The sequence below is a fragment of the Zootoca vivipara genome, chromosome 1, assembly GCF_963506605.1.
Source record: "Zootoca vivipara chromosome 1, rZooViv1.1, whole genome shotgun sequence".
NCBI lineage: Eukaryota > Metazoa > Chordata > Lepidosauria > Squamata > Lacertidae > Zootoca > Zootoca vivipara.
Window position 1 is genome coordinate 130,589,852 of NC_083276.1, and position 25,075 is coordinate 130,614,926.

Below are 25,075 nucleotides of genomic sequence, written 5' to 3' on the forward strand. Positions count from 1 at the left end.
TAGAGCTTCAAGGAAGGTCATAGGTACTATGACAGATTTTTGAGCTTGCAAGTGCAGCCTTAATGGAGCTTGTCCAGCTTAGGGCAGCACACTACTAAAGTTACCTTGTCTGACCCTCTAAACCAGAGCTTTCCAAACTGTGTGTCGCAAGATGTTAGTGTCCTGGCTGCAGTGTGTAGGTGTGTCATGGAATAGGTGTCCGTATCTCTTATAAGGGATTAATTTAACCTCCACTTTGCTAGGAAAACTGAATTACCATGTCGCGAAATGATGCATGTCTAAAAAGTGTGTCACCAACAGGAAAAGTTTGGAAAGCTCTGCTCTAAACCATGAAGTTGGCCTTGCACACAGTCCGTCATCAGTGTCTTTCATATATTTTAACTGGCTATCATGTAATATATAAGCACCAATTGTACTAAGACACTTGTTCCGACTTCCGAAATGTCCATGACAAGAGAGACTAAAGTATTTTATGTGAGAAGTTTATTTTTATTGGTAAAATATTAAATAGTATACAGAATTAAAAACTGCACATACACATTTGAGAAATAAGTCTTGGACAAATTTTATGCTTGTTCCTGAGATTCCCTACATTTAATTCCAGTAGCTGTGCACAGTACAAACGTCCATAAGATAATCATTTTCACAAAGTATTACAAAGTTTCTGCAGCTTTGTCTTGTTTATATACATAGTCAGACACTCACTCTCATGCACTTTCTGCACTCATAGCTGTATACAGTGCACCCATACATGTACCGAACCATTTGTACGCATGTAAGCAAAGGGGGGGAATATGCCCAGTTTCAAGAACTATGCCATATAGCAGTTGTAGATGCCTTTTTTTAAAGGAACCCTTGCTTCCTTTACTCTAGAGTAGTACCATTTATTTTTTAGCTTTGCCACCTTCTCTCGTAGAATGCTTCCAGAACTAGTGCTAGATCATTAGGTTCCCAGGCTACCTGTGTGTGAAGACATAATGGGTCTACGTCTCTCATACCTAGTAAGGGATGGATCAGTCAATTGAGAATTTCCCCAGTTTTAAGACAACATTGAAACCTCTTTCGTGGCCAAGCTAAAAATCGGGACACACCTCTCCCAGCAAGATGAAGAGGAAAGGTAGGTAGTGACTGCAAATCATTCATCCAAGCATTTCCCAATACCTGAATTTGTTCAATAAGGCCAGTTCCAAATGATCCACTGTTCAGCACTATTGCAAAGATATCTGATAGAAAGCCCTTTCAATTTTTGTACAACTCCAAACTCTTTTATTCACCTTGAGCTCTAATGTTTGAGCCATGAATCACTTGCTCATAACTGAAACTCTGCATGAAGACACACAAGCTAGGGAAGAAAGCATTAGGTCGCGTTCAATGTTGACACATGTCAAATTCAACCATAGGCAGACTAGGAACCCACGGAATCCCAATATCTTCCAACTCCCCAAACTGACTTGTTTATATTCTGCCTCCCCCTATTAAACATCTCTAGATATTCTGCTAAGGAATTACAAATACATTACAAAAATAATTAAAATGGATGTAAATGTTCAAGATTTTTCGAGGGGGTAGGGAATCACATAAGATAATAAAATTTATATCGAAGCCACTGCAAGTTTTGGAACTACTTGACAAAGGATTGAGTGGTGACAAGAGCAAAGTTACAGGTTAATTCAGGAGAAGAACATTAGAAACCATGGTGGATGAAGTGCACATAATGCAAAATGCAGCACACCTCCTTCCTGAAACCTTTCTGCCACTGTGATAGATAAAAACCGTTTCAGAGGAGGCACTTCAAATATGCAAACTGGGTGGACTCTTTCCCCTCTTGAAGTGACAACAGGAATCGCTGCCAGTTCTTAAGTTCACATGCACCCACTAAGATTCCCAGGAATCTGAATTCTGCACTAAGTTCTAGAATATGCATATTTCAAATGTCAGCAGGAATTGGGTTTGCACTCTTGCATTTAATCATGCAGAATAGCAGCACCAGAATTCTCCAGAATAGGAATCCACTTATCCACGCACCAGCTAGCCAAGAGCTCTCTGGCAAAAAGCACACACAGAACCCAGGTCCTCTCATCACCCAGGAGAGCACAGATCCCTTTGCCGAAGCAGAGCAGCAGTAGCAGAAGTCTCTTCCAAGAGGTAGGATTGGTTCCTGCTGTTTCTTATCTTCTTTATTAAGCTAAGAGATTAACTACTCAGTTGCAAGACCCACTATCTTCAAGACCTTCAGAGAACTTCAGACCTTGGCCTGACTAAGTAGGAAACCCAACAACCGATGGATGTCCCTCCAATAAACCGTCAAACTCAAATGGAAATCTTTATGGAGTAACAGAAATAAAAGTTGAGCAGAGATTTTCAGCTTGCTCTAAAAAACACATACTTTAAAATCAGGTGAGAGGCTCCCTCTTCTGAATGCTCTTCACATCTTTAAATAAAAAATGTTTCTTAAACTTTCTTTTATTTTGGCAAGTGCTTAAAATACAAGATTAATTTTGCTAATCTTGCACATGCTCTCTCTCTCTCTCTCTCTCTCTCACACACACACACACACACACAACCCTCACATAACTCCCCCCCCCAAAAAAAACCCCAGCAACCACTATGTGGTTTTCATGCTCAGTAACAGTTTCCCAAAGAAATTCAAGGATTTTCATTCTGTACCTAAATACATATTTACAGCACAGCGGATCCCACCTATTGAGAAATAGGCATTAAAATACACTAGATATATAAATAAAGCATGATATATAAAATAAGTCCTATCACAACAGATAAGGCAAGGAGAAGTCAAAATCAGCTGTCCTGGTCCGAGCATGTCTGCCCTGCCCTGCTCTCCAGAAACAAATTTCCCACCAACAAAGCCTACACTAAGAGCTCTGAGTCTAACCCAGAACTTTCCAATCCAAAAGACGTTTTCAATGGGCATCTGCAAACTCTGGATGAGGCCCATTCAGGGAGGGAGGACATTAGCAATGTTAAGTGCCTTACCCAAGGAAAAGAGTGCAGTCCTACCTAGGAGGAAACAAAACTGCATGCATGGCCTTAACAAGCAACCTGCCGAGGCTGCATTGCTCAAAGGCACACTTATGAAGAAAAGCACAAAAAAGAATTGGGGCCCCCTCAGCTGCATCCCCACCACTGAATTAATGGTAGTTCTCACTAGCCTTTCCTCAGCATCTACTGTTGCACTGCAAAGTAAGAATTGGGAAGGTGCAGTTTTGGAATACTTCTACCCTATTTTAACCATTGTACCACATCGAGTTCTGAACAAAAGTTTCTGCTAAAACAGACTTGTTTCAACTGTGATCCAGAGACTCCTTCAAGGAATGGCAGGGGAAAAAACCTTGAAGGACAGCATACCAATCACACAGATCTGCTTTGTGCATCTGTAGGTCAGAGTTGGGAATTTTCTTAGTCTTAGGCTGCAGTCCTATGCACGTTTACTTTGGAGCAAGCCAAATTGAACTTAGCAGGACTTACTCCTGAATAGACACGCATTGGATTGCACTGTTCAAGAGAGAGAGGCAATGGTAAGGTCCAAGAGGACTAGCCAATACTCCAGAAGAACTAAGTGTGCTCCACAAACCTGCACAATGCGCCTGGATTTCAACAGCAGGTGTGCCTGGGGCTCCTCAGTAGAAGAACTGAAGTGGAAACAGGTCTCTGAAGGTTGTTTTAAAACCACTTTCGTTTTTTTAAAAAAAATAGACTTGAAATTTACTTCTCTGTTCACAAGTTTGCTTCAGACTTTGATGTAATAATTCAAATATTTAATGCAACATAAGACTTTTAAGGGGGGAAGTATTGCACATGAATGGGACAATCAGCCAGACAGGTTCCCCCACACCCCATCTTAAACTAAATTGTATGAATAATGGATCCAAGCCTGCACGCAGCAGGCTAGAATCTAAAAACAAGTTCGAGAATGAAGCATCAAGAGCAGATTTGGCAGGTAGAAACCATACCCAGCAATAGGACAGACACAAAACCTTTCTTTTAAAGCATCCGGAAAGTGACACACTTTAAATCTTTCTAATCAGCTGTGCATGAAAAGTTTCCAGTCGGTCATAAAAAGATACACATTTTAAGAGAAAGAATGCACAACCAAAAATTTAAAGGAAGGCAAATATACAGTATTATGATTCCACAGCGTTGCCATCACTAAGTAACCTATGTTTGATAGTTACAAAGATTATTTACCTTTATATATCTCTCTCTATATATCTGTATATATATATCTATATCTATATATATCTCAGATCAACTGCTTTTTTCTTTTTTAATACAAAACTACACTTGAGTACAAAAATATGTAAACAGACTGTACAACCAACAACAAATGAAAAATGAAAAACAACACAACTCAAAGCTACAGGAAACAAACTACATGAGACCAAAACAAAACAGAGAGAAAATTCCTACATGTGACATGAAACATGAATATAGTCAAGATTTGAGTGTGCTTGGTAATAGGTCAAATCTGTAATCACAGCTTCAAAATTTGAATTACTACAAAAATAACCAAAATCCTTCTCTTTTGTTACAGTCTCTCACAGACATGAACATTAAGTTCTACTATCTACTGTACAGCAGAAATAAATCTGAAAAACAAAGGCTTGATTCCACCCTTGGCTCTCATGGGAGCTAGGTCCCTAAATATTTCCCACTGAAATCAACTGGGCTTCAATGAGCTTCGTGTTGGCTGGATCACGCCCCAAATTTTTAAAATGAAATCCAGATATTGTTTAGCACAAATATTTGCAATTGGTTTCCAAAAACCCAACCTTTCAACTTTGGTTTTGTGGGTTAGTTCTCAAGCCTTGGGAGCCAATAATCTCCTATGCAAGCTCATGAGCAGGCCAACTCCAGCTGCAGCTTCACTTAATGTACTGGTGGCTGTTCTGGAGGCACTGGGCTAGGAAGGAAGCCCCCTGGAGGGACTGGGACCATAGAATTTAATTTTGAGAAATAAAATGTTTGGCACCAAAACTGGCTTTCTAACCCTATTGCCTATTTCTAAACCCATTTTTCTATTTTTAGGAATTACAATTTGAATTTATAAATCATTCTTGAATCATAGGATTGTAGAGTTGGAAGGGATTCTGAGGGTCATCTAGTCCCCTCCAATGCTGGAATGACAGCTAAAGCATCCATGACAAATGGCCATTCAACCTCTGCTTTAAAACTTTCAAGGACGGAGAGTCCACCACCTCCCAAAGGAGACCATTCCACTATCGAACATCTCTTAATGAAAGAAAGTTATGTCTGCTGTTTAGTCATAATCTCCTTTCTTGTAACTTGAAGCTATTGGTTTTGGGTTGGTGTTTAACTTAATTTCTTATATAAGTATTTATGGTGGTGTTCAGCTACCATGCTTATGCTTGCACAGAAATCCCTAGATCAGATTTTCGGGGGCAAGCAGGGGTAGGAGAGGGAGAAAGCATTTGCACAAGGTGAAATCCTTGCACTGGAACAAGAGACTTAGAGCTACATTGGATTCTATCCATATTGTGTCCCAGGTAGCAAACAGTAAATCTCTAACCTTCAGGGTTCCCCTCCCCTCTATGTAACTCTAAAATCCCCACCACCACTCCAAGGCAAACTTTCTTGCAATCTAGTTCCTCTGAAGCTAGCACAGACACCACATTCCATCTCTATTGCAAGAGGCTTCCCCACATGGCATGCAACTTTCAATAAAAAAAACACCCTCACTTTGTAACACTCTACCAGAAATAATAATGATGATGATGTTATTATTATTATTTGTACCCCACCTGTCTGACTGGGTTGCCCCAGCCACTCTGGGTGGCTTCCAACAAATAAAAAAAGCTTATGAGAAGGAGTTTCAAACAGTGCTCCATGGAACCCTACTGAGCATCTGATTGCAGGGTTTCCTGAATGGAAGGCCATTGAAAGACAAGTTTGACCACCATTGCTCCTCTTCCTCTACAGCAGGCACACCCAACTCCCAAGAGACTGTGATCTACTCACAGTATAAGACAACTGGCAGTGATCTACCCATTGTCAGAGTTGTTTTTTTTAGGAAACCAAAGTTGTTGAGCTTTTTATAGGGAGCAAGTGTTGTTGAGCTTTTTTTGGGGGGGGGTTGTAAAGATTGACCAGTAGGGTTCACAATTGACCTGTTGGACATGCCCGTAGCTGTTGTACGTGTGTTCTAGACCACAATTTCAGTCCAAGAAGGCCAACTGTGAGGGTCAACAGGCTTGGTCAATGCATAACATAAATTGCATGCACCACTGGAACATGCCCCAGAATCCATGGGTAGGCATACAAGGTTTTAAGAAGGTTCTTGGAAAATTCAACACACTAAGGGTTTGCTGCCAATCAAAAGCCAAAACTCTGGGGAAATTGCTAATTTGTACTGTCAAGACCCAATACAAAACAAGTGAATGAAAAATGAGTGAAGTAACAAAACATATTTTTGTATCTCTAAGCAGCCATTTAACTGTCCACTCTTACATAGCCTTCTCAGAAGTAAGTTCCATTGAGTTCAATGGGTCTTAATGTCAGTTAAATGTGTATACTTCATAGCCTGTCATTCTAAGCAGCCTAAGGTTAGGTTTCTGTCAGTTTGAAGTTTTCGTTTAGGTGAAATGTAATTAATTTTTCAAGGGTTTTACTGAGTTTAAAGGCCAAATTAAAATTGAACCATCCAATCAGAATCAATAGAAGCATTTCCATTTTGTTTTACTTTCACAATAGAAGCATGCCCTGTTTGGAAAACAGAAAGATCTCCCAGTTTCAAAGCATTGTTATTAATAAAAACAAAAATCTCCTAAGTGATTTCCCCTTCCTCCATTATGTTAATGCCAAGTAATCAATTGAACTTAAATTGTGGGCAATTTTGACTCTTGAAAACTGCCAGAGACCTTCGAATTTCAAGCTTGACATAGAACCTATAGCAACCTAAATTTTAAAATAATTATGCTGATTTCATACTGATGGAGATTCAAATTCAATTTCTTCTTTTTACAAGCCCATTTCACCCTTATTTTGACCATACTGAAGATTTCACTTTATATGCTGCCAAGCTGCAAGCCACAATTAGTGCCTCTGAGCTCAGCCGACCCGTCAACCAAAGTATTCCAATATGTTTTTAAGGACTGCAGCCTTATTAAAACATTGCAGAATACAAGTTTACCACATTGAATTCTTTAATCATTGTTCTCGCACCAATACTTCACACTGTTCTAATCAATACACTTTATTATTTTAAGAATATTGAATATAATTTAATCTAAACCCTCACTGTTTAAAACATGCCAATAAATACTTGTTGGGAGATGCATTGTGTGAATGAGTGTGTGATAAATGCAAAATGATTGAGAAAATCTTGAAAAGGTAACAGAGGCAGTAATATATATTACTCCTTAAAGACTTGCAGAAAATGCCTGCTCAATTTCAGAATTGAACATTATCAGATATGAATCATCTAGGCATTGTATGAGTTTCAGCAAATGTTCAGTTTACATGATACTTAAAAAGTATCCCCATATAATTTGTAGATTTGGTCATTCATTCCAGGAGAATTAAGATATCTGAATAGATCCCCTTCCCCCCCTAAAACCCCTGGACTTGTGGTTACCTCCCACTGTTCAAACTGCCAATATAATGACTTCTTTATGTGCAGAAGGTGTCAGGATGCCTGCATTTGACAAGGCTGGGATATATAAGGTCAATGGACTCACAGTTCTGTGGCTAAATCAGCACTGACACAGAGCCAAATAGAACAAATATAAAACAAAGGTTTTCTGATATTGCTATGCCAGGAAGACAAATATCAAAAATACTGTTTTTTCTTCAGCAAATAATTTCGCTTATTGAAAACTGACCAGTACAGAAAGCAATGCCCCTTTACTTTCACCTCTAACGTTAATAAGCAGGAATGACACTTCCCCAACTGCCTCATATAGCCCAATTTGATAGAGGAGTTCCTGGCAACATATGCCCCAATCCAGGATCTCACACCCTGTCCTTCTGAAACCCTTCAAGGATGCTGATGGACACATTTCTATGGGAAGCCAAAAGCATGCTAGAGCTGCCCGCCCCCCCCCCCCAAAGACCTAATTCTTGCTCTCTGAGTTCTTCCAACAACTGTGGAAGTGTACATGATACCATGCAATGGAATGGTGGGGCTGATTCGGTGCGGACACAACTTTACTTTCAATAGTCATCTTTGTGAACAGCTTTTTGACAGCTCCCTTCAGGCATGGAAGCTTTTCAGCTTGGGGGAGCGGGGGAAATAGTCATTCAGGATGTGACCTGCACGGCTGAGAGCAAGAAGGAAGAGAGTTAGTGGTCTTTCCTGAGCTTTGCCTGTACCATGATTGCAAATTACAAGGACAAAGTGAGATTATAAAACCATTCGGTTGAAAAAGACAGGAACTGGAATCCAAAGAGTATGTTTCAAGTGTGCACCCATTGTTTTGTTTTGTTTTCTGAGCGACTTTTTTTGAGGGAAGAGTGGAAACAGAAGGAACTGGTTGCTTTTTCATTATGAAAAGCCTTTTGCCCGATTGCCAAGCTGCCAAAGAGCAATTTGGGTGTGGGTGTGTGGGTCTATTGTAAAAGTAGATCAGTAAAAAAATGAAAATTTGTTTACACTATCACAATATGAAAATAAGAACCTCTTAATTAATTTAAACTCTCATTTAAAATATGCTTAAGGGAGGAATCATGAGTCAAAGTGAGCTGTCAGTCAATAAAAGAGCCCCTGGATAATTCAGGGCTTTGACATAGTAATTTTTCATCCTAGAATAAAAGATTAAGTAAAAATTAAGAGGCCAACTATACAAATGTGATCAGAACTCCCCATTTTGCTCTAAGATTTCCTGCCAGGAAATCCTTACATCACATCAATATTTCTTCCTGCATTATAGACGAGTTTATTAATGAAACTTTTAGTAGCTTCTGCATAACAACTGCAGAATACTCTACCCTTGAAACATAGATTGAACCAGCCAAACATGTTTCCTGGAGGAAATCTTAAATCACGCAGTTCCTTTCTGCTATTGCTGCAGACCTGGAAAGGTAAGCAAAGCAACACAACCAAGTGCTCCTACCAGAGAGGCATAGAAGAGCCTACCAGATGAGCACGTAGGTGACAAGAGTCACCCTTTTGATTTTAGTCAGATGGCTCATAAACATGTCTAAAAACACATTTCTAAGATTCATAACTACTTCCACTTGTAACCACCATAAGGGGCATTTTGAGTTTGAAGCTATGCTGCTGTGGACCCACATAAAGCAAACTAAGAAGACAGTTGCCCATCCTTCTCACCTTGTAATACGAGAGGATTCACTCTTCAGATACTTTTTAAAACTGAATGAGTTGACTACCTTGTGTTTATTCTAATAGGCTGAAGAAAAATATATAAAAACAAAGAACCATAAATAGTCTGCTCAAGATTTAAGAAACAACCTTAAAACCTTATCTAATTCAATTGCATGCACCACTTTTAACTACTCTCTTCGTTTACCAACAAGATGTGCAAACATCTCAACCCAAAGGTTGGGAAAACAACTAAGGATGTAAAAAAAAAAAGTGAGGTAGCCGCTGTTGTTTTTTTAAAAGCAAAACAGTATCTCTAAGCAAAAAAACCCACAAACCTATTAAAAATAAAAGTCCAGAATCTAGCTCACCTAAGTACAGTCAAGGGAGGGCTCATTTACACAACCTCACGATTTGTAATCTCTTAATTTACTTTAATCTCTCATTTGCTAATGATCAGGGAATTAACTAGACACTGAAGTCAGTTGCCAGTCAAGAAATCATCCTCCAGATAAATTGGGGTTCTTGACTTAGTTATATTTTAGCTTGAAATGAATGGTCATTTTAACAATATGAGGGCAGTATCTCTCATTTGTAAATGTGAGCAGAATTTACAACTGGCTGCGAACTCCCAAGTACACACCAACAAGATGGGAAACGTTTGTGTGTGAGAGAGAAAGACACTAGAGAGGGAGAGAGAAGAGGGAATTTAGACTGCTTCACACACGATTGTTTTCCTGTATGTTGTAGGAATTCCATTTATCCTTACATATACTGTCATTCATGAAACAAGTATCTATTTTATTATGGCTAGATCGATGGAAACCACATACCATGGGTTTCATATGTTTACTTGTGGCAAAATAGACATTTGTTAATTTTTTACAAAACATGGAAATGCCCCACCCCACCCCAAAATTTGTGTGGAAGAAATGCCATGTGTGAAGTAGTTCTAATATTCTCTGGAAATCTTTGCGTACGTAAACTAGAAATGTTAACTGAAACATGAATCAACCACAACTGCAGTAAGATCAGGTTGGAGGGGTGGGGCTGCTTCCCAGACTTTCTGTCCAGTAGCGTGAGGGTGTGCCGCCCCGGGCAGCGCGATCCCAAGGGTGCCGTCGCGGCTGTCTCCCGCCCGCGCTGTGCGCCCTGCCCCTGCAGGCGGTACGCCCCACCCCCAAACACACGCCCCGCCCCTGCACGCGGCGCGCCCTGCCCCCAAATGTGTGCAATGCCCCTGAGCGCAGCGTGCCCCGCCCCCAAAGCGCGTGCCCTGCCCTGCCCCTAAAACGTGTGCCACATCCCTGGGAGCAGCGCGCTTGCCCTCCTCTCCGCCACTGTTTCTGTCACTGCAGTTGCTAGGACATACCAGGAGTGGGAGGGGGGATGCAATGGTGGAGCCAATCTGGTTCTCCTGCTGGTGTGTTTGCACCACACTGATCTTGCCACCACCTCACCCCTCCAGTACACGACAGCAACAGCAGTGGCAGGAGGTCAGATAAGCAGCGCCGCCAACTGCTACACAGTATTTGGAATGACATAAAGCAGGCATCCCCAAACTGCGGCCCTCCAGATGTTTTGGCCTACAACTCCCATGATCCCTAGCTAACAGGACAAGTGATCAGGGAAGATGGGAATTGTAGTCCAAAACATCTGGAGGGCCGAAATTTGGGGATGCCTGACATAAAGCATCCCCAATCTCTGGTGTTCTGCTAACTATAAGTCTAATTTTAGAGGCCGGTTGAGGCAATTAACACTGCAGAGAATAAAATGAAAAATAGAAGCATTCCATCGTTAAAATGCATTTCTGATTAGTATGCCCAAGACTGTTAAGCAGCAGAATATGTTACATAAAACTGGACATTTGCACCCCTAAAACTGCATTCCTAAGCACACTTACTAGGAAGGAAACTCCAGCTTAACTCAGCGGGGCTTACTTCTGAGTAAACATGCATAGAACTCCACTAGATTTGAAAATATCTTTCCTTGTACACAGGGCCCAACTAATTAAGTGCCTGGATGAAGCTGGGAAATTAATATTTATGACACAAGAACATATCAGTGATTCTCTTGCCCTTTGTTTTAAAAGTGCATGTCAGGATGAGTAAAATAATATTGTAGGACTTCCAAGTGTCCTGCAGGATGTCTTGTCATAAATATAAAATCAAGCTTCTATTTTATTGTTTCAGTATTAAACCTAAGCATTTCATTTATATTCAAGAAAAGCAATACAGAACCCCAAGGAAAGTAGTTCACTCTAGGGAGTAATGTCTGAGTGAATAATGATATTTTGCTTGTGCTCCTAAATCTAAAGAATGTGGGTTAGCTTGATACTAAACCTCCCCACACCCACGATGGACAATTTTGCAAAATAATATTCCACTCCCAATTCTCAACCCCCAAAATGTATCTACATATTTGAAAGGGCTTTCCTCTGAAATGTGTTTACCTGAAATTGTTTACCAAAAGCTGACAATTTGCTAAGATGTTAGAGCACCTAGTAGAGGTTCAGCAGTACCCAAGGTATTACAAAACGTACAGAGGGGGAAAAGCTGACAGAAATGGACTGCCTTTCGATTTCCACTGAAACAGTTAACACCAGTTTTCAGAGCAAAAGCAACAATAACAACAGAACTACTCTGGTCCCTTGCCTTCCTTATTTCCTTCCTTTCTTCCTTACCATCTTACCACTGGTACCGAGTGAGACTGGGTCCAGTAAGGTTAACAACAAAAATAAAGTTTTTTTAAAAAAAGAAGCAACAAAAATAACAACAACAACAAAAGGTGTGTCAATGTCTGAGGAAAAGTGGAATTGTAAGTGCAGTATTTCTTCATGTGCAGTGTCTGCGGGTCCCCGCCCCCCCACCTCAGAGTCCCCTTTGGAAGAGAAGGCCTAGTGGAACGTGTGCTCCCCTCGAACAATGTGTGAGGAGAACTCATAGCGGTCCTGGCTCCGGTAGCCACAAATGTTGCATTCTAAGGGGTCCCGATAGCCATGACACCCCATGTGGATGGTGTACATGACATGGTCTAGGAAAAGAACTCGGCAGTGCTCACACTTAAAGGCCCTTATCTGCTCTCCTTCTCCATTGAAGACTTTGTAGATATCCTTTAAAGAGCCCTTAGAAGCTTTCGTGGCATCCAAAGCCTTGGAGTCCTCCTTCATGTAAGCTGGGCTTTGCTTCCTTTTGGGATTTAAGGCAGGGTTTCCCTGGTAGGACTGGTGGTCTTCGTGGCTGCTCTCCGAGTCAGAGGAATCCAGGCAACTATTGCTGGGAGAAGCCTCTCTTTCCTGGGGCTGACTCTTTGGTCTGATGAGGGAGATGGGGCCATCCATGTTGTTTTCGTTGCTGTCAGTAGTTTCTCTGCTCACTGGTCTTTCTATCCTGTTTGGGTTGTAGACCTGAGCATAAGCTGAACTTATGACGGGTGCGACATCAGCAATTGTGCTTGGCGTGTGCTGAATCAGTGGGTGAAGTGCCTCTGCCCCAAGGTAAGAAATTGCATTGTTGATCGCTTGGTCCATCATGTGAGTCTGCATCAGCTCAGTATCTCTCTCATAGGGCAAGTTCGTGTCAAAATGTATATCAGGGTAACCATATCTTATGAGCTTCTCGCCTGCAGGAGAAGAACAACAATAGAGAAACAACAAGGAAACAATCAATTATTAAACATGAAAATACAAAGATGTTTTGTGCATCCATTTTGTAAAATGTGGCCTACATAAGAGCATTTTTGGTCACTTACAGCACAATCCTGTGCTCAGAAGGAAGTCCTACTGTGTTCAATGGGGCTTATTGTCGAGTTAGGTATGCCCACGATTGGCAGCTGAGGCAGGACTCTGAACTGAATTAAACACTAAATTAGCAAGAGTGGAATCAAAGTGAAAAAGGAATAAGGGAAAATCATCTTATGGATTTTCAGTTTGACTTAACATTCTAGCCTGAAGGTTTTCAATCTTTTTGAGTCCACGGCTCCTTTGACCAACTACATTCTTTCTGCGGCACTGCAATACAGTAGTCTGATGGGACTGTGTGTTTAGGCCCATTCCCAAGGTCACTCTTGGCCTCTCTCATGATGAGAGTGAACTTCTGTAGCAGGGAGGCTTTTGCATGCATAAAGGCTTCGCACATGACTAAGAACCCTGATATTTTAGGGGTTCTCAACTTCATAGGAAGTATAAATGGACACAAAAGGATTCCTGCTGCATAAGTCCATTCTCATCAGAGGAGGAGCTGGGAGATTTGCATGGCCTTGGGAATGGTGCTGAATCCATGACCTTGCTAACCCCGTGTTGCTTCTTCTAGTCTGAATATGGTTTCTGTGGTTTAGAGCATGTAACTTCAGTCCATAACCAATACAAAGGTTCCACAAAGTGGTTAATGCAAGTCAGTTAATGCACTTCAGTATACTTTGCTCAAAATGTGGATAGGATCAATGTGAGCTAATTCTCACTTCACATTTATACATCCATGCCTCTTGCCAAACCTGAAGGAAACATACACACGTAAAATATACCATGTGTATCTTTACAATACTCCTAAATAGTGAATGGGAATGCTGGTCCTCTAGCAATGGCGGTTTTGCCCCCCCCCATTTAGCTGGGATGGGGACACATGGATGGCAATGCTACTACCCCAACTACATCCAGCAGGAAACATCTGACCAGCCTGGGGCAAGAATTGAAGGTCTGGAAGGGCTAGCACTAGAAAGGCACTTCACACTAGAAAGCCAGTGTGAAGCTGCAAAGGTTTTCTTTTTAATGTTCAAGCAAGAATACACACCAAGAATGGCTACCTCTTGATTATAATAAAGGAAGACCAAGCGACAAACCCTTGCCCTCACTTTCAAAATATGAAACTAATATGGATTATAGAAGAAAACGATCACTTGTCTTTATCCCCAAAATGTCCCTGAACCTATTTGTCTGCAATTTGGCAGGCTTAACATACTCTGGAGGGGTTCCTGTGCCTGAAACTTTTATTGACTTTGGCCAAAAGAGGGAACAGTTATTATAGTCATTTTCCAATTCACCATTACGGTGAAGGGGGAAACAAAGAGTTTCTCTTTCTGCACATCAGCTTGGAACCTGAAACAGACTGAAGCGGAGAGAGCAAAATGCAACTCAGAAATATATTGGATTAAAAAAAAAAAGACCTCACAAATACAGATGCAAGCTGAATCCTGGGTGCCGTACACACCCCTACCAAATAATGTTTTGTGTCTTCATTCCACTAGAGATTGCGGAAGGATTGTAACAATACTCTCAAGTGCCACAGGGGACACGGCAATTTTTTACATATGGATGCTCTTCACACTTGACAAGGGACACAAGAATGTTTCAAGTTTGGAATCCGTACTGAAGTACAAGATGTATGGTGAAAATCAGCCGTCAGTCTCTGAAGCAGCTTAAACTCAAGATAAGCAGGGCCCTGGCAAGTTATAGGATCCAGCACTATCTCCCCTACATTTCAGAATAAACTATCATATGAAAACAGCATGCCCATTATGCACACAAAGGTGTTAAGAAAATTTATTGAAATAATTTTGTTTTCTCAGAAACATAAGAGATAATGAGCAAGAAATGTGTGCGTAACACATCATCTTGTCGCCCTCCCCCTTTAAATTATGATTCTTGATTCATGATAATGACCTGGGATTATCAACTTTTCAAACAAGCCCTGACACCTCTGATTGTAACATGGGTAAGATTCTGTGTGCCAAAGTAGCCTGGGTACCAACATGATTTAGAAGCAGTCATTAATAAATTGATCAAATAATCAATTAACTCCTGTGTTGCAAACTCCGCAACTGTGACCAAAGAGACAACACGTAGACCAGGCAAAGGCAACCTTGGCTCTCCAGATGTTTTGGAACTACAACTCCCATGATCCCTAGCTAACAGGCCCAGTGGTCAGGGATCATGGGAGTTGTAGTTCCAAAACATCTGGAGAGCCAAGGTTGCCTATGTCTGACGTAGACCAATGAATGATAAAGGCATAAATTCATAAATTCAACCACTGCTACAGACAAAACAAATGCTTACCTCAGAAGTGAACTTCTGAGGAGCAGTGGTCATAAGCCTATGTAACCACTGCGACAGTACAGTAGCAGTTTTGTTTAATTTAATTTAATGAAATTTATTCTATCTTATTTTATCATGTACAGGTGAAACTCGGAAAATTAGAATATCGTCGAAAAGTGCATTTATTTCAGTAATGCAACTTATTATTTTTTATTTTTATTTTTATTTTTACAAATGCTTTCTTTTGGAAATTCCACAGTAATAAAACAAAGAGTTACAATAATACAAAAATAAACATCGCTATTACATTTCATTAATTACATTCCATTTATAATTGACCCGCCTAACGACAAATAATTACAATTACAACAAATAAAGGCTTGCCATATCTTGCTTTGCATGTCATGCATCTATCTCATATATTGGTTTCACCTTTTAAGTTGCATTACTGAAATAAATGCACTTTTCGACGATATTCTAATTTTCCGAGTTACACCTGTATGTTTTGTAAATGATTTTGGTCTCATATTCATGCAGGTTCTCGTCCCTGACATTATTATTTTTTGTAGTTAACGCTGCAAGGAAGATTAATTCGAAACAGTGTTATTATCCAGATCACTGTCCTTACGATCACCTTGGCACCAGTTCACGTGTATCGACGTGCACCGACAGGCATTTCAAAGACTGCATTGCCAGATGAACATTATTTCAGTTACTATTAAGAGACTAGAGTACTCACTTTGTTTATAGAGATTATGATGTCAGGAACCTTATTCTAAATAATACATTGTGGTTTAGCATCATGCTTTGTTGTTATGCTTTATGAATTTATGTATTTATGCCTTTATCATTCATTGGTCTACGTGTTGCCTCTTTTCTCACATTAATAAATTGATGACTGCTAATTGCACGCCTCATAAAAACCACAAAATTATTCAAGAAAATAAGTTTTAAAACAAAACTATGTTACATGCATAAAAGGTAAACTATTTTTTAATTCAAAAATCCAAGCAAGCTCATCAATCTCAAGAGCATTATTTGTTGCATGTTTTCAAAACCTGATATGTTACGTAGTTGAGGAATTTTCACTATGATTAAAATGACATACTTTTCTATCCTTTACTGCCACAATAACTGGTCCATTAGCTAAAGTAACTAGCTACTGAGATCCAATTAACCACATCATATTATGCCATCTGGAAAACACTGTCCTTCTTCCCATCCCCTTGCTTCCAAGGTGAAGTTGCCCATAAATTCACAGTGGTGCCCTTCAACAAATGTAATGTTCACAAGTGTTTTTGGTCAGAAACATGCTGGCTAAAATGCTATCACAGAAGGGTTAAAAAAAAAGAGAGCTATCACTGTATAGTTGTAATTCTCTAACTGAATGACCTCCCCTGTACAATGGGAAAAGGTAAAAAATTGTATTAGTATGTTGCTAAAACTGACTATTTTTAATACAGCATCAGAAGAAATTTACATGCACAGTGTTCATTGTCTTGTGAAGGTTTTAGGGTTAAACTTGCATTATGAAAGTGGGGGAACAGACATTAGTTTCACTCCGATTTCTGTGAAATGAATACTGATTACCAAGTCTTATTTAGTCTGTTTCAACTTTTTCCTACATTGGAAGCATGACACTTTCCTTCCTTTCTTCTGAAATTTCAACCGTAACACTGAGATTGCTCAGCTCAGAATACCACCTGCAGGTTTCATCAGAGAGTGAAAGGTCAGTCTACTGACTAGAAGGACCCTTGCTTCTAGCTGTCTCTGTCCCAGAGTGTGACACCCTTCTCTGAAATTCCAGATCTATTGTATCATTTGCTAGCTGGTGCTCGTTGGACTAGGGTTGGGGGTGGCTGGCTAACCAATCTGAAATCAAATTTCACCTAAGCTGTATGCATCTAGTAGATAAAAGCAAGAAAGGGAACTGTCTCTCAGCTTCATTGCCCCACTTGTTAAAAAAGAAATAATGCATCTTTTTTAATGGGTTCTGAACATTAATGTGTTATTAAGGACTGTTGTGTGGATGCCTGATGATCATCTTCCAAAGCAACTACTCTATTCCGAACTTAAAAATGGAAAGCGTAATGCTGGTGGTCAACAAAAGAGGTTTAAAGACTGTCTCAAGGCAAATCTTTAAAAATGTAGTATAAACACGGAAAACTGGGAAACACAGGCCTGTGAGCGCTCCAGTTGGAGAACAGCCTTTACCAAAGGTGTCATGGGCTTTGAAGATACTCAAACTCAGGAGACAAGGGAGAAACGTGCTAAGAGGAAGGCATGCTTGGCAAATCCACACCGTGATCAACTCCCGCCCAGAAACCAATGTCCCCACTGTAGAAGGACGTGTGGATCCAGAACTTGTGAACTCATTGTTAAAACCGTGTTTATGGAAGACAATCTTACTTGGCTATGAGTGATCGAAGAAGAAGATGAAGAAGAAGAAGAAGAAGAAGAAGAAGAAGAAGAAGAAGAAGAAGAAGAAGAAGAAGAAGAGAATACAAATGATTTCTGAAAGACACCTGGCCCTTCTCATAATTACCATGATGCCATTTTGGAATTTGTATTCATTTTTTTAAAAAAAGAATTGGACAGGTTGTTTTACACATGGTAGATTACCTATTATGAATAAAATTGTCTACTCCACTGAATGTGAAATAAACTTTTACTTGGATCATTTCCCCTCCATGTGTTACTGACTGACGTACAACTGTTGGCGCCTCAATTCGTCATCCACAAAACAGCCATAATTATGATTTAAATTTCACAAGGATAAGGTAAAAATTGCTACTCATACTGAACCTCACACGGAGTTCTTATGCTACCTAGATGGCATGGGAACTTCAGCAGTGCTGATCTGTTGTTTGCCATCAAAACAACATGCAAAGTACAGGGTCACTTTAATCCGTTGGAAAATGGGCTAGTGCTGATGTGAGGAGCAGGAGGAGGAGGAATCCCAGTTTGGATTCTGTCCTCATGGTTCTGGGTTTCTCACATTATGGAACAAATGGTACTGGGAGGAATGGCGTTGCTATGGCTCACATGCCAGGACAGCATAAGCACCCAAAGCACATGGTAGGCAAAATCGCTACATAAATGCAAGACTAGAGTTTGAACCACCACGTGACTCAGTCAACAGAAAAATTTTTTAAAAACAAGTAAGAGAGAGGGATACAAGTGAAGTTCACCTCACAGCCTTTTCTAGCTGAAAATTCTCCTCCCACTGCTCACAAGGCCATCTATGACCAATTGTTCTGTGGGAAGGACTCCCGTCTGCTCTGAACCCACACAGCTAGGGAACTGGGGCTGTGAACATCCTGTGGGGAAAATTCTTTTATACCTCTATTTATTCAGAGTGTGCAATTAGGCTTCATCCAAAAATGGTTAAGTGCGTGGTTTCCCCAACATTTACGTGAAGTGCAACTAATATATTTCCCCCAGGAGCTTAAGAGACTCAGGGCACAGGCACAACAACAAAATTCATAAAAATCAGATATGCTAACTTGTACATGCTCTCTGAACAAAGTAAGATGGTGGGTGACTAGGCCTGTAAGCAAAGTAGCTTCTTAAAAAATAAAATAAAACAAAATGGGGAGGGGGACACCAGTGGGCTTACCCCCTAACAATGCCCCTAGTGTTTCCCCACTATCTATCCACACTCAGTCCATCCAGCTGGGTTTCTTACCTATTCCCTAACATCTTATGTTCTTTCATGTGACCATACACAAAGGCCAGCCATGTCAGCCATCCCGAGGAGTAGCTGGTGTGGTGTTGTCTCCCACAGGGTGGAACAGTGGGGAGCTCAGCTGCCCTGCCTCCAAACCATTGTGGTAAGCAGCAATGACATGGCTGTCAGGAGGCCAGTGGCAGCTCTGGCCCACTGCACAGGCCACTCCTGGCCATCTATTACGCTATGTCCAGGAGATGCTCAAAGATTCTCCTGCACCCACCTTTCTAGGTCTTTTTAATTACAGAATCGAAATGTGTGTGTGCGCACAATTGATTGAGCAGCCTATCCGATATCGCTGATAGCTCTGGAAATATATGAGAAAATGTCATTCTACACTAAGAAGAGGCCAGTTGTAAAGAAACAGCACTCTTTTAACAGTGTGTATCAGAACAGTGTTGTACCACATAACACTATTAGGGAAACACTACTAGAAATGGAATATGGGTTTTTTAAAATTTTGCCTTTAATAAAGTGCTTTCACAGAGGAAGCAAATGTCCTCTGTGGAGCTCTTAAGCAATCTGGTATATCCCCCCCCCATTTTTAAACGTGTGTGTGTGTGTGTGTGTGCGTGTGTGTGTGTGTAGCGAATGCAGGTCATATTGCATGGCTCTTGCACCATGGCCTATGCACTTATCTAGTCCTCAGCTCCCCCCCTCCCCAGTATGTCTCATTCTGATTGTGCCATCCCTACATTAGAACATTTAATAGCTTAGGATATAACAAGAGCTACCCCCCTTTTTTGCTACAAACAACAACATGCTCATCTGACGCTTACCCACAAACTTCTGTGGGGTGGAGCTTTTACGCTTTCCCATGTTGATTGTCAGCTTCTCTATAACAGCAGGTCTTTCAAAAGGCACCAGAGTAACATTGTTGTCCATCCCAGGATCTTGCTCCTTACCATCTTCCATAGTAGATACTACATAAAACCAAAAAGCCAAATCAGATAGAGCTACCTACACTTCCAGGAGAAATTAAGTAAATCAAAGTGGTCAACATTTTTTGAGGTTTGCAAACTATAATTAGTCAATGAGTGCCCATTGAAGCACTAGAAAGTTTGGGAAGTCGTTTAATGATGCTCTTGGCCTTTGGTTCTAATAACCTTCTGGGCAAGGGCTCTTTGCAACTGAAGGCGGCTGTGGAGCATGAAGAAGAAGCAACTCCACTATTGGGGAAAGGAAATTTGGGATTGGTGAGCTAGGTTAAAAGCTGTGGATATGTGAATTGCCTCTACAAGCCACTACATTAGGAGTAGTCGACATGGTGTACACTCCAAGCGTTCCTGAACTCCAGCTGCCATCAGCCGTGACAGCATGTGGTGGTCAAAGATTATGAGTGTTGAAGCCCAGCAACATCAGACTGACACCATGCTAATGTACTACATAAATAACACGCCACATGTTTTCCAGAATCCCCCCAACTTGATTCTGCTTATGAATCAAAGAAATGATGCTTAAGGTTAAGCAGTGCACATACTGATCACACACAATGAGAAACTGCCATTTTAAAATACTTTTGTATTTATTATCTGAAACGAAGCCAATAAAAATATTTCTGCTTGTTTGCTACTGCTTGTTTATAACATGGTTCCACCTCCACCCCCATGCAGCACAGCTCCAAAATCCTATGGTTCCTCTACCCAATACTGAGTGGAGCCGACATCCCTAGACTGCCTGAGTATTGAAGGGCCTGGAAAGGTGGAAAGTATGAAGCCTAGATGGACTAATCTAAACAAAGGCATAGTGGGAGAGGGACTAGATACAGTAGGTGGGAGCAGGCCAAGGAGGAAAGAGTGAGTGAGTGAAGGTATGTAAACTTTTCTTCAGCCAGAAAAGGAGGAAGAAGAAAAACATCCCAGCCTTACAGCCCTGCTCTCTCAACATATCCAGGGTGAGTGAATGGATGCAGGAGTGAAAGGGTCACAATCACATTGGCTGGATCCATCTCTCCCAATCTATGGGCATTCTGTAAATTGCATGCATGGAGTAGATATACGTTGAACTGTACTGACTCCCTCTTCATGATGGAAACCTAGACAAGCAAGTCCCCAGTTGCCAGGAGAGATCCCTTGTGTGCAGCTGTATATACGAAGCCACCACACAGATATTCGTCGATCCTCCTGCACATGCTCTCTCTCAGGCTGGATATGCTGACCATAAGGCCATCAGAATTACATACTCATATTTCCTGAAAAAATGATTATGTCAAGAACTTTTAGAAGTATATTTCTTTGCAAAGCAAAACAGCCTATCCTGCATTACAGAGATGAAAATAGGGGAATTTGTGAATTTCTATCAGCCTTTCTGACACCAAGGGTCACTCCCTTGAAGAAGACTCCTCTTTGCCTGCTGCAAACCTGACATAGCAAACCCCGTCTTCTGAAACAAGGGGCTGTTAGCAAACTGGCTACCAAGACAACATGGCAGCAGCCCTTCAAGAATCCCACAAAATGGTGGTGGTGGGGGCACACCATGGAACTACTGAGATAAGTACACCATTTACATTTAGGTTAACTAAAGGGGCACCCTTTTTAGACAGTTAAGATGTTAGGTGTAATGTACAAGAGCGAAGAACAATATCACTGTGGCCAACCTCACCTCTGAGTCATGTGCAGACACTAGAATGCTGACAGTCAGAACAAAACCTATACGTCTCACGATTTGTCCTGGCATAGGGTCTGTTTTGACAGTTTCCTGAATTGTGTGTAGGTTGGAAGTGGGGCTTACCACCACCATAATTCTGCTCTCCTGGCTTAGAGAATTCAGACTGAACACCAGAAAAGGACATAGGGCTGCACTAAATGTGGATTATTGCAACACTTTTGTACTGACTATTCTGTAAGATCCAGACAAGATAGTTCAAAGTATGAAACTAGCAAAAATGACTAGAGGAACAAAGCTAAAGACCACAATTGAAAATGCAGAATTCATTCATTTGTCTTTCCCCATGTATTTGGTTAATAATTCTTCCAAATGAAGTCACCACCAACAGAACAACAAAACAGCCCCTTTACAATGACAATACAGTGGTACCTTGGTTTATGAACACAATTGGTTCCGGAAGTCTGTTCATAAACTGAAGCGTTCATAAACTGAAGCGAACTTTCCCATTGAAATTAATGGAAAGTGAATTAATCCGTTCCAGATGGGACCGCGGTGTTCGTGAACCGAAAATTCATAAACCGAGGTGTTCATAAACCGAGGTTCCACTGTACTACCTTAGAGAAAAAGTTTTATCCAGAAGTTTTATCCATTTACTGGCTCCCTAAAATCATCTGAATTATTTCCAATTTCATATTGCCCTGTTACTTCAACAGAATACTGTACAAGATATCCCTGCACAATACATAACCTATGAAGCTGAGCATGTCACCAGACACATTTTGTGGCTTGCCAGATGTTTGCAAGTTTCTGCAGTTCTAGGCCTGCAACAAGCATAGGTTTGGTAGCCCCCGAAGAGCTGCCAAACAGGGCTGGGTGCATTCAGCTTAGTGGGACACACATTTTGAAAATCCAGTGGAAGGAGTTTAGCCATGCAACTTACAGCTCCCCCAAATCAGTCCTCTTTAGATGCCCTGCCTCTGATCAGATACTCATAGTAAGGCAAATACTTTATAAATAAATAGTTATGATATTTATCTTTACAGCTGAAGGGTGGAGCAATGGTACTGATTTTTTCTCTCTCCCTTAGACAGAAAAGCAGCTCAACTGTTCAAGCCATTTCAGTCCTCCTAAATTCCAGAGGCTATGTAAGTAAAATAGGAACACTTAGTTTAGGCTAGAATGACTTGGGAACTTTTTTTTTGTAAGTGTTTACGAAGTTGGTATAAAGCTATGCTGCTATATACGCCCCCCCCCAATTGCTTTTGTTCTGTTTGCACTTCTCACAACAACGTGGCACAGAAGAAAAACAGTTTTCCAGGAAAACCCTCTGATAAATCACTCTAATTTATATATCATCCAGGAGCTTTCTTATTTAGTGAAAATTGCATCTGAGAGAAGCCCCCAACCCTTTCACTGTGTTTCTTCGTTTTCTGTTCACCTCTTGATAAGCTAGGCAGAGCTAGTCTTCTTGAGGTGAAAGCAGGCCTTTAGCCTACCAGAAACCTCCCACTCCTTCAGAAGACTCTATACTTCCTCCTTTGTTGCTCTTCTCAGGACTGGAGCTCTCTCCTCCAAGAACATCTATGTGACATGTTGCCTCTCCCTCTCATCCTTCAAATGTCTCATCAAAATCCATATTTCCTATTGAGACTGCTAAAACTAAGTATGCATATTATTTCCTCAGCTTATCCAACCATTAAGAATGTCCGTTTTGCCTCCCTCCCCAACACCCTATTCCTGTTTTCAGTACCACCAGGGGAACACCAGGGGAACACTTTACCAAAGGTGTCATGGGCTCTGAAGATGCTCGAACACAGGACGCAAGGGAGAAACTGCTAAGAGGAAGACACGCTTGGCAAATCCACACCATGATTAACTCCTGCCTGGAAACCAATGTCCCCACTGTGGAAGGACGTGTGGATCCAGAATTGGCCTCCACAGTCACTTACGGACCCAGTGTTAAAACCGTGTTTATGGAAGACAATCTTACTCGGACACAAGTGATCGCCAAGAAGAAGAAGAAGACGACTACCTGGGGAAAGGTAACACTTTGCCACATCTGGGGTTTTCAAAAATGAAATACTAGGCTGCGTGTACAGGTGCAGTTTTCATTGGGATCAGAGCTGGGGAGGGAAGAATTAACTTCCCCTCCCTGCATGCTGCAGTTTTGCTAGAACCCATCCTTTCCACCCGACCACCCATGGTATTTAATTTTTAATGCCCCATATGTAGTTGCTAATCAGGTTATCCAAGTAACATCTTGTTTGGACTATTTTCTCTTCTGAGGACCTTTGTAAATTTTTGCATGTGGAACCAGAGAAAGAAGCAGCAAGAGGGAGGGAGAGCTCTGCCATGAAGGCACAGTTGTAGCACAACAAGCTTTCTGCATCGGTGACACTTCTTCTTGAACTGGGTTCTGACCTTGGCTTGGGACTGGCTGTGGAGAAGGATTTGCAGGGAATACTACTTTTGATTAGTTCCTATTATTCATTGCATACTAATGGCTTTTCATGAACCCCCCAACTCCCACAATTAAAAGGGGAAACTGACAAAAGAGCAGGAATTAAGAAGAGAGCTATAAACATGACTTAATTTGAGCCAGGCATCGCTATGAAACCCAGAAACTATTAATACCACTGAACACCTGTAACTGGTCCAACCCATGTCTGATATTAGAGGGGGGAGAGATTTGATCTTCCACATTAAACTTTAGAAGTACCTTTTGCTTATGAATACAGGTAGATCACATCTTATGCTGATTTCACTGACGTGATCACAGATTTATGCTGAAAATTTAAAATAAAATAAAAATAAAAGGGGCAGGAGAACAGGAATACCCCTCCCCCTGGAAGGGCTGTCCAAGATCTCAAGAAGGCCCTTGCATGACCTTCCCAGAACCCGATGAGCAAAGTGGGGGTCTTAAAAATCTCTCTGCCTTGAGGGGGACAGGCCCATACAATGCCCAATTTGGACAGGATGGCCATGTGGAACTATTCCAGCTTTACATGATTTTGCTTTTACATGCAATAGTCAGGAAGAAAATCTCCATGTAAAATGAGATCTGCTTGTATGTTCTTTGTACAGTACATACCTGTTGACTAACATGCGTGTTACACTGGAGGGATATCCTGGTAATGTTATACCAGGATACATCCGATTGGATTGATTAGGTGGTTTATAAATGACCCACACTGCGCATGTTCTTGAAAAATGCTGATTTAGGATAAACCCACAAAAGAGTGTGTTTTTGCTCTTCCTCCTCCTGGTAAAAGATTCCTGGGGGTGGGAGGGAAATCTCTGGCTCATGGAAACTGTCCAACTGACAATCCATTCTGTTTATCTATTTGTGGCTTGGCTGCCAAGGAACGCCAAATGTTAGTACCTCATTTATTTTGTAAACTTCCATTTTTAA

At 41.0% G+C, this 25,075-nt stretch overlaps 1 protein-coding gene across 8 annotated transcripts in view; it reads right to left on the reverse strand.

Annotated features, from left to right (window-relative positions):
• Positions 1-468: 468 nt before the first annotated feature.
• The window catches only part of IKZF2 (IKAROS family zinc finger 2), a 130,484-nt gene continuing 105,877 nt past the window's right edge, over positions 469-25,075 (reverse strand). For 6 of the 8 annotated variants that reach the window (XM_035138858.2, XM_060282320.1, XM_060282332.1 and 3 more), the window contains 2 exons: positions 19,836-19,979; positions 469-12,919 (listed from right to left, as the gene is read on the reverse strand). In XM_035138858.2, the coding sequence (XP_034994749.1) occupies positions 12,195-12,919; positions 19,836-19,979 (869 nt within the window). In that variant the 3' untranslated portion in view covers positions 469-12,194. The remainder of the gene's footprint in view (positions 12,920-19,835; positions 19,980-25,075) is intronic. The other 2 variants (XM_035138883.2, XM_035138874.2) reach the window with 1 other exon arrangement.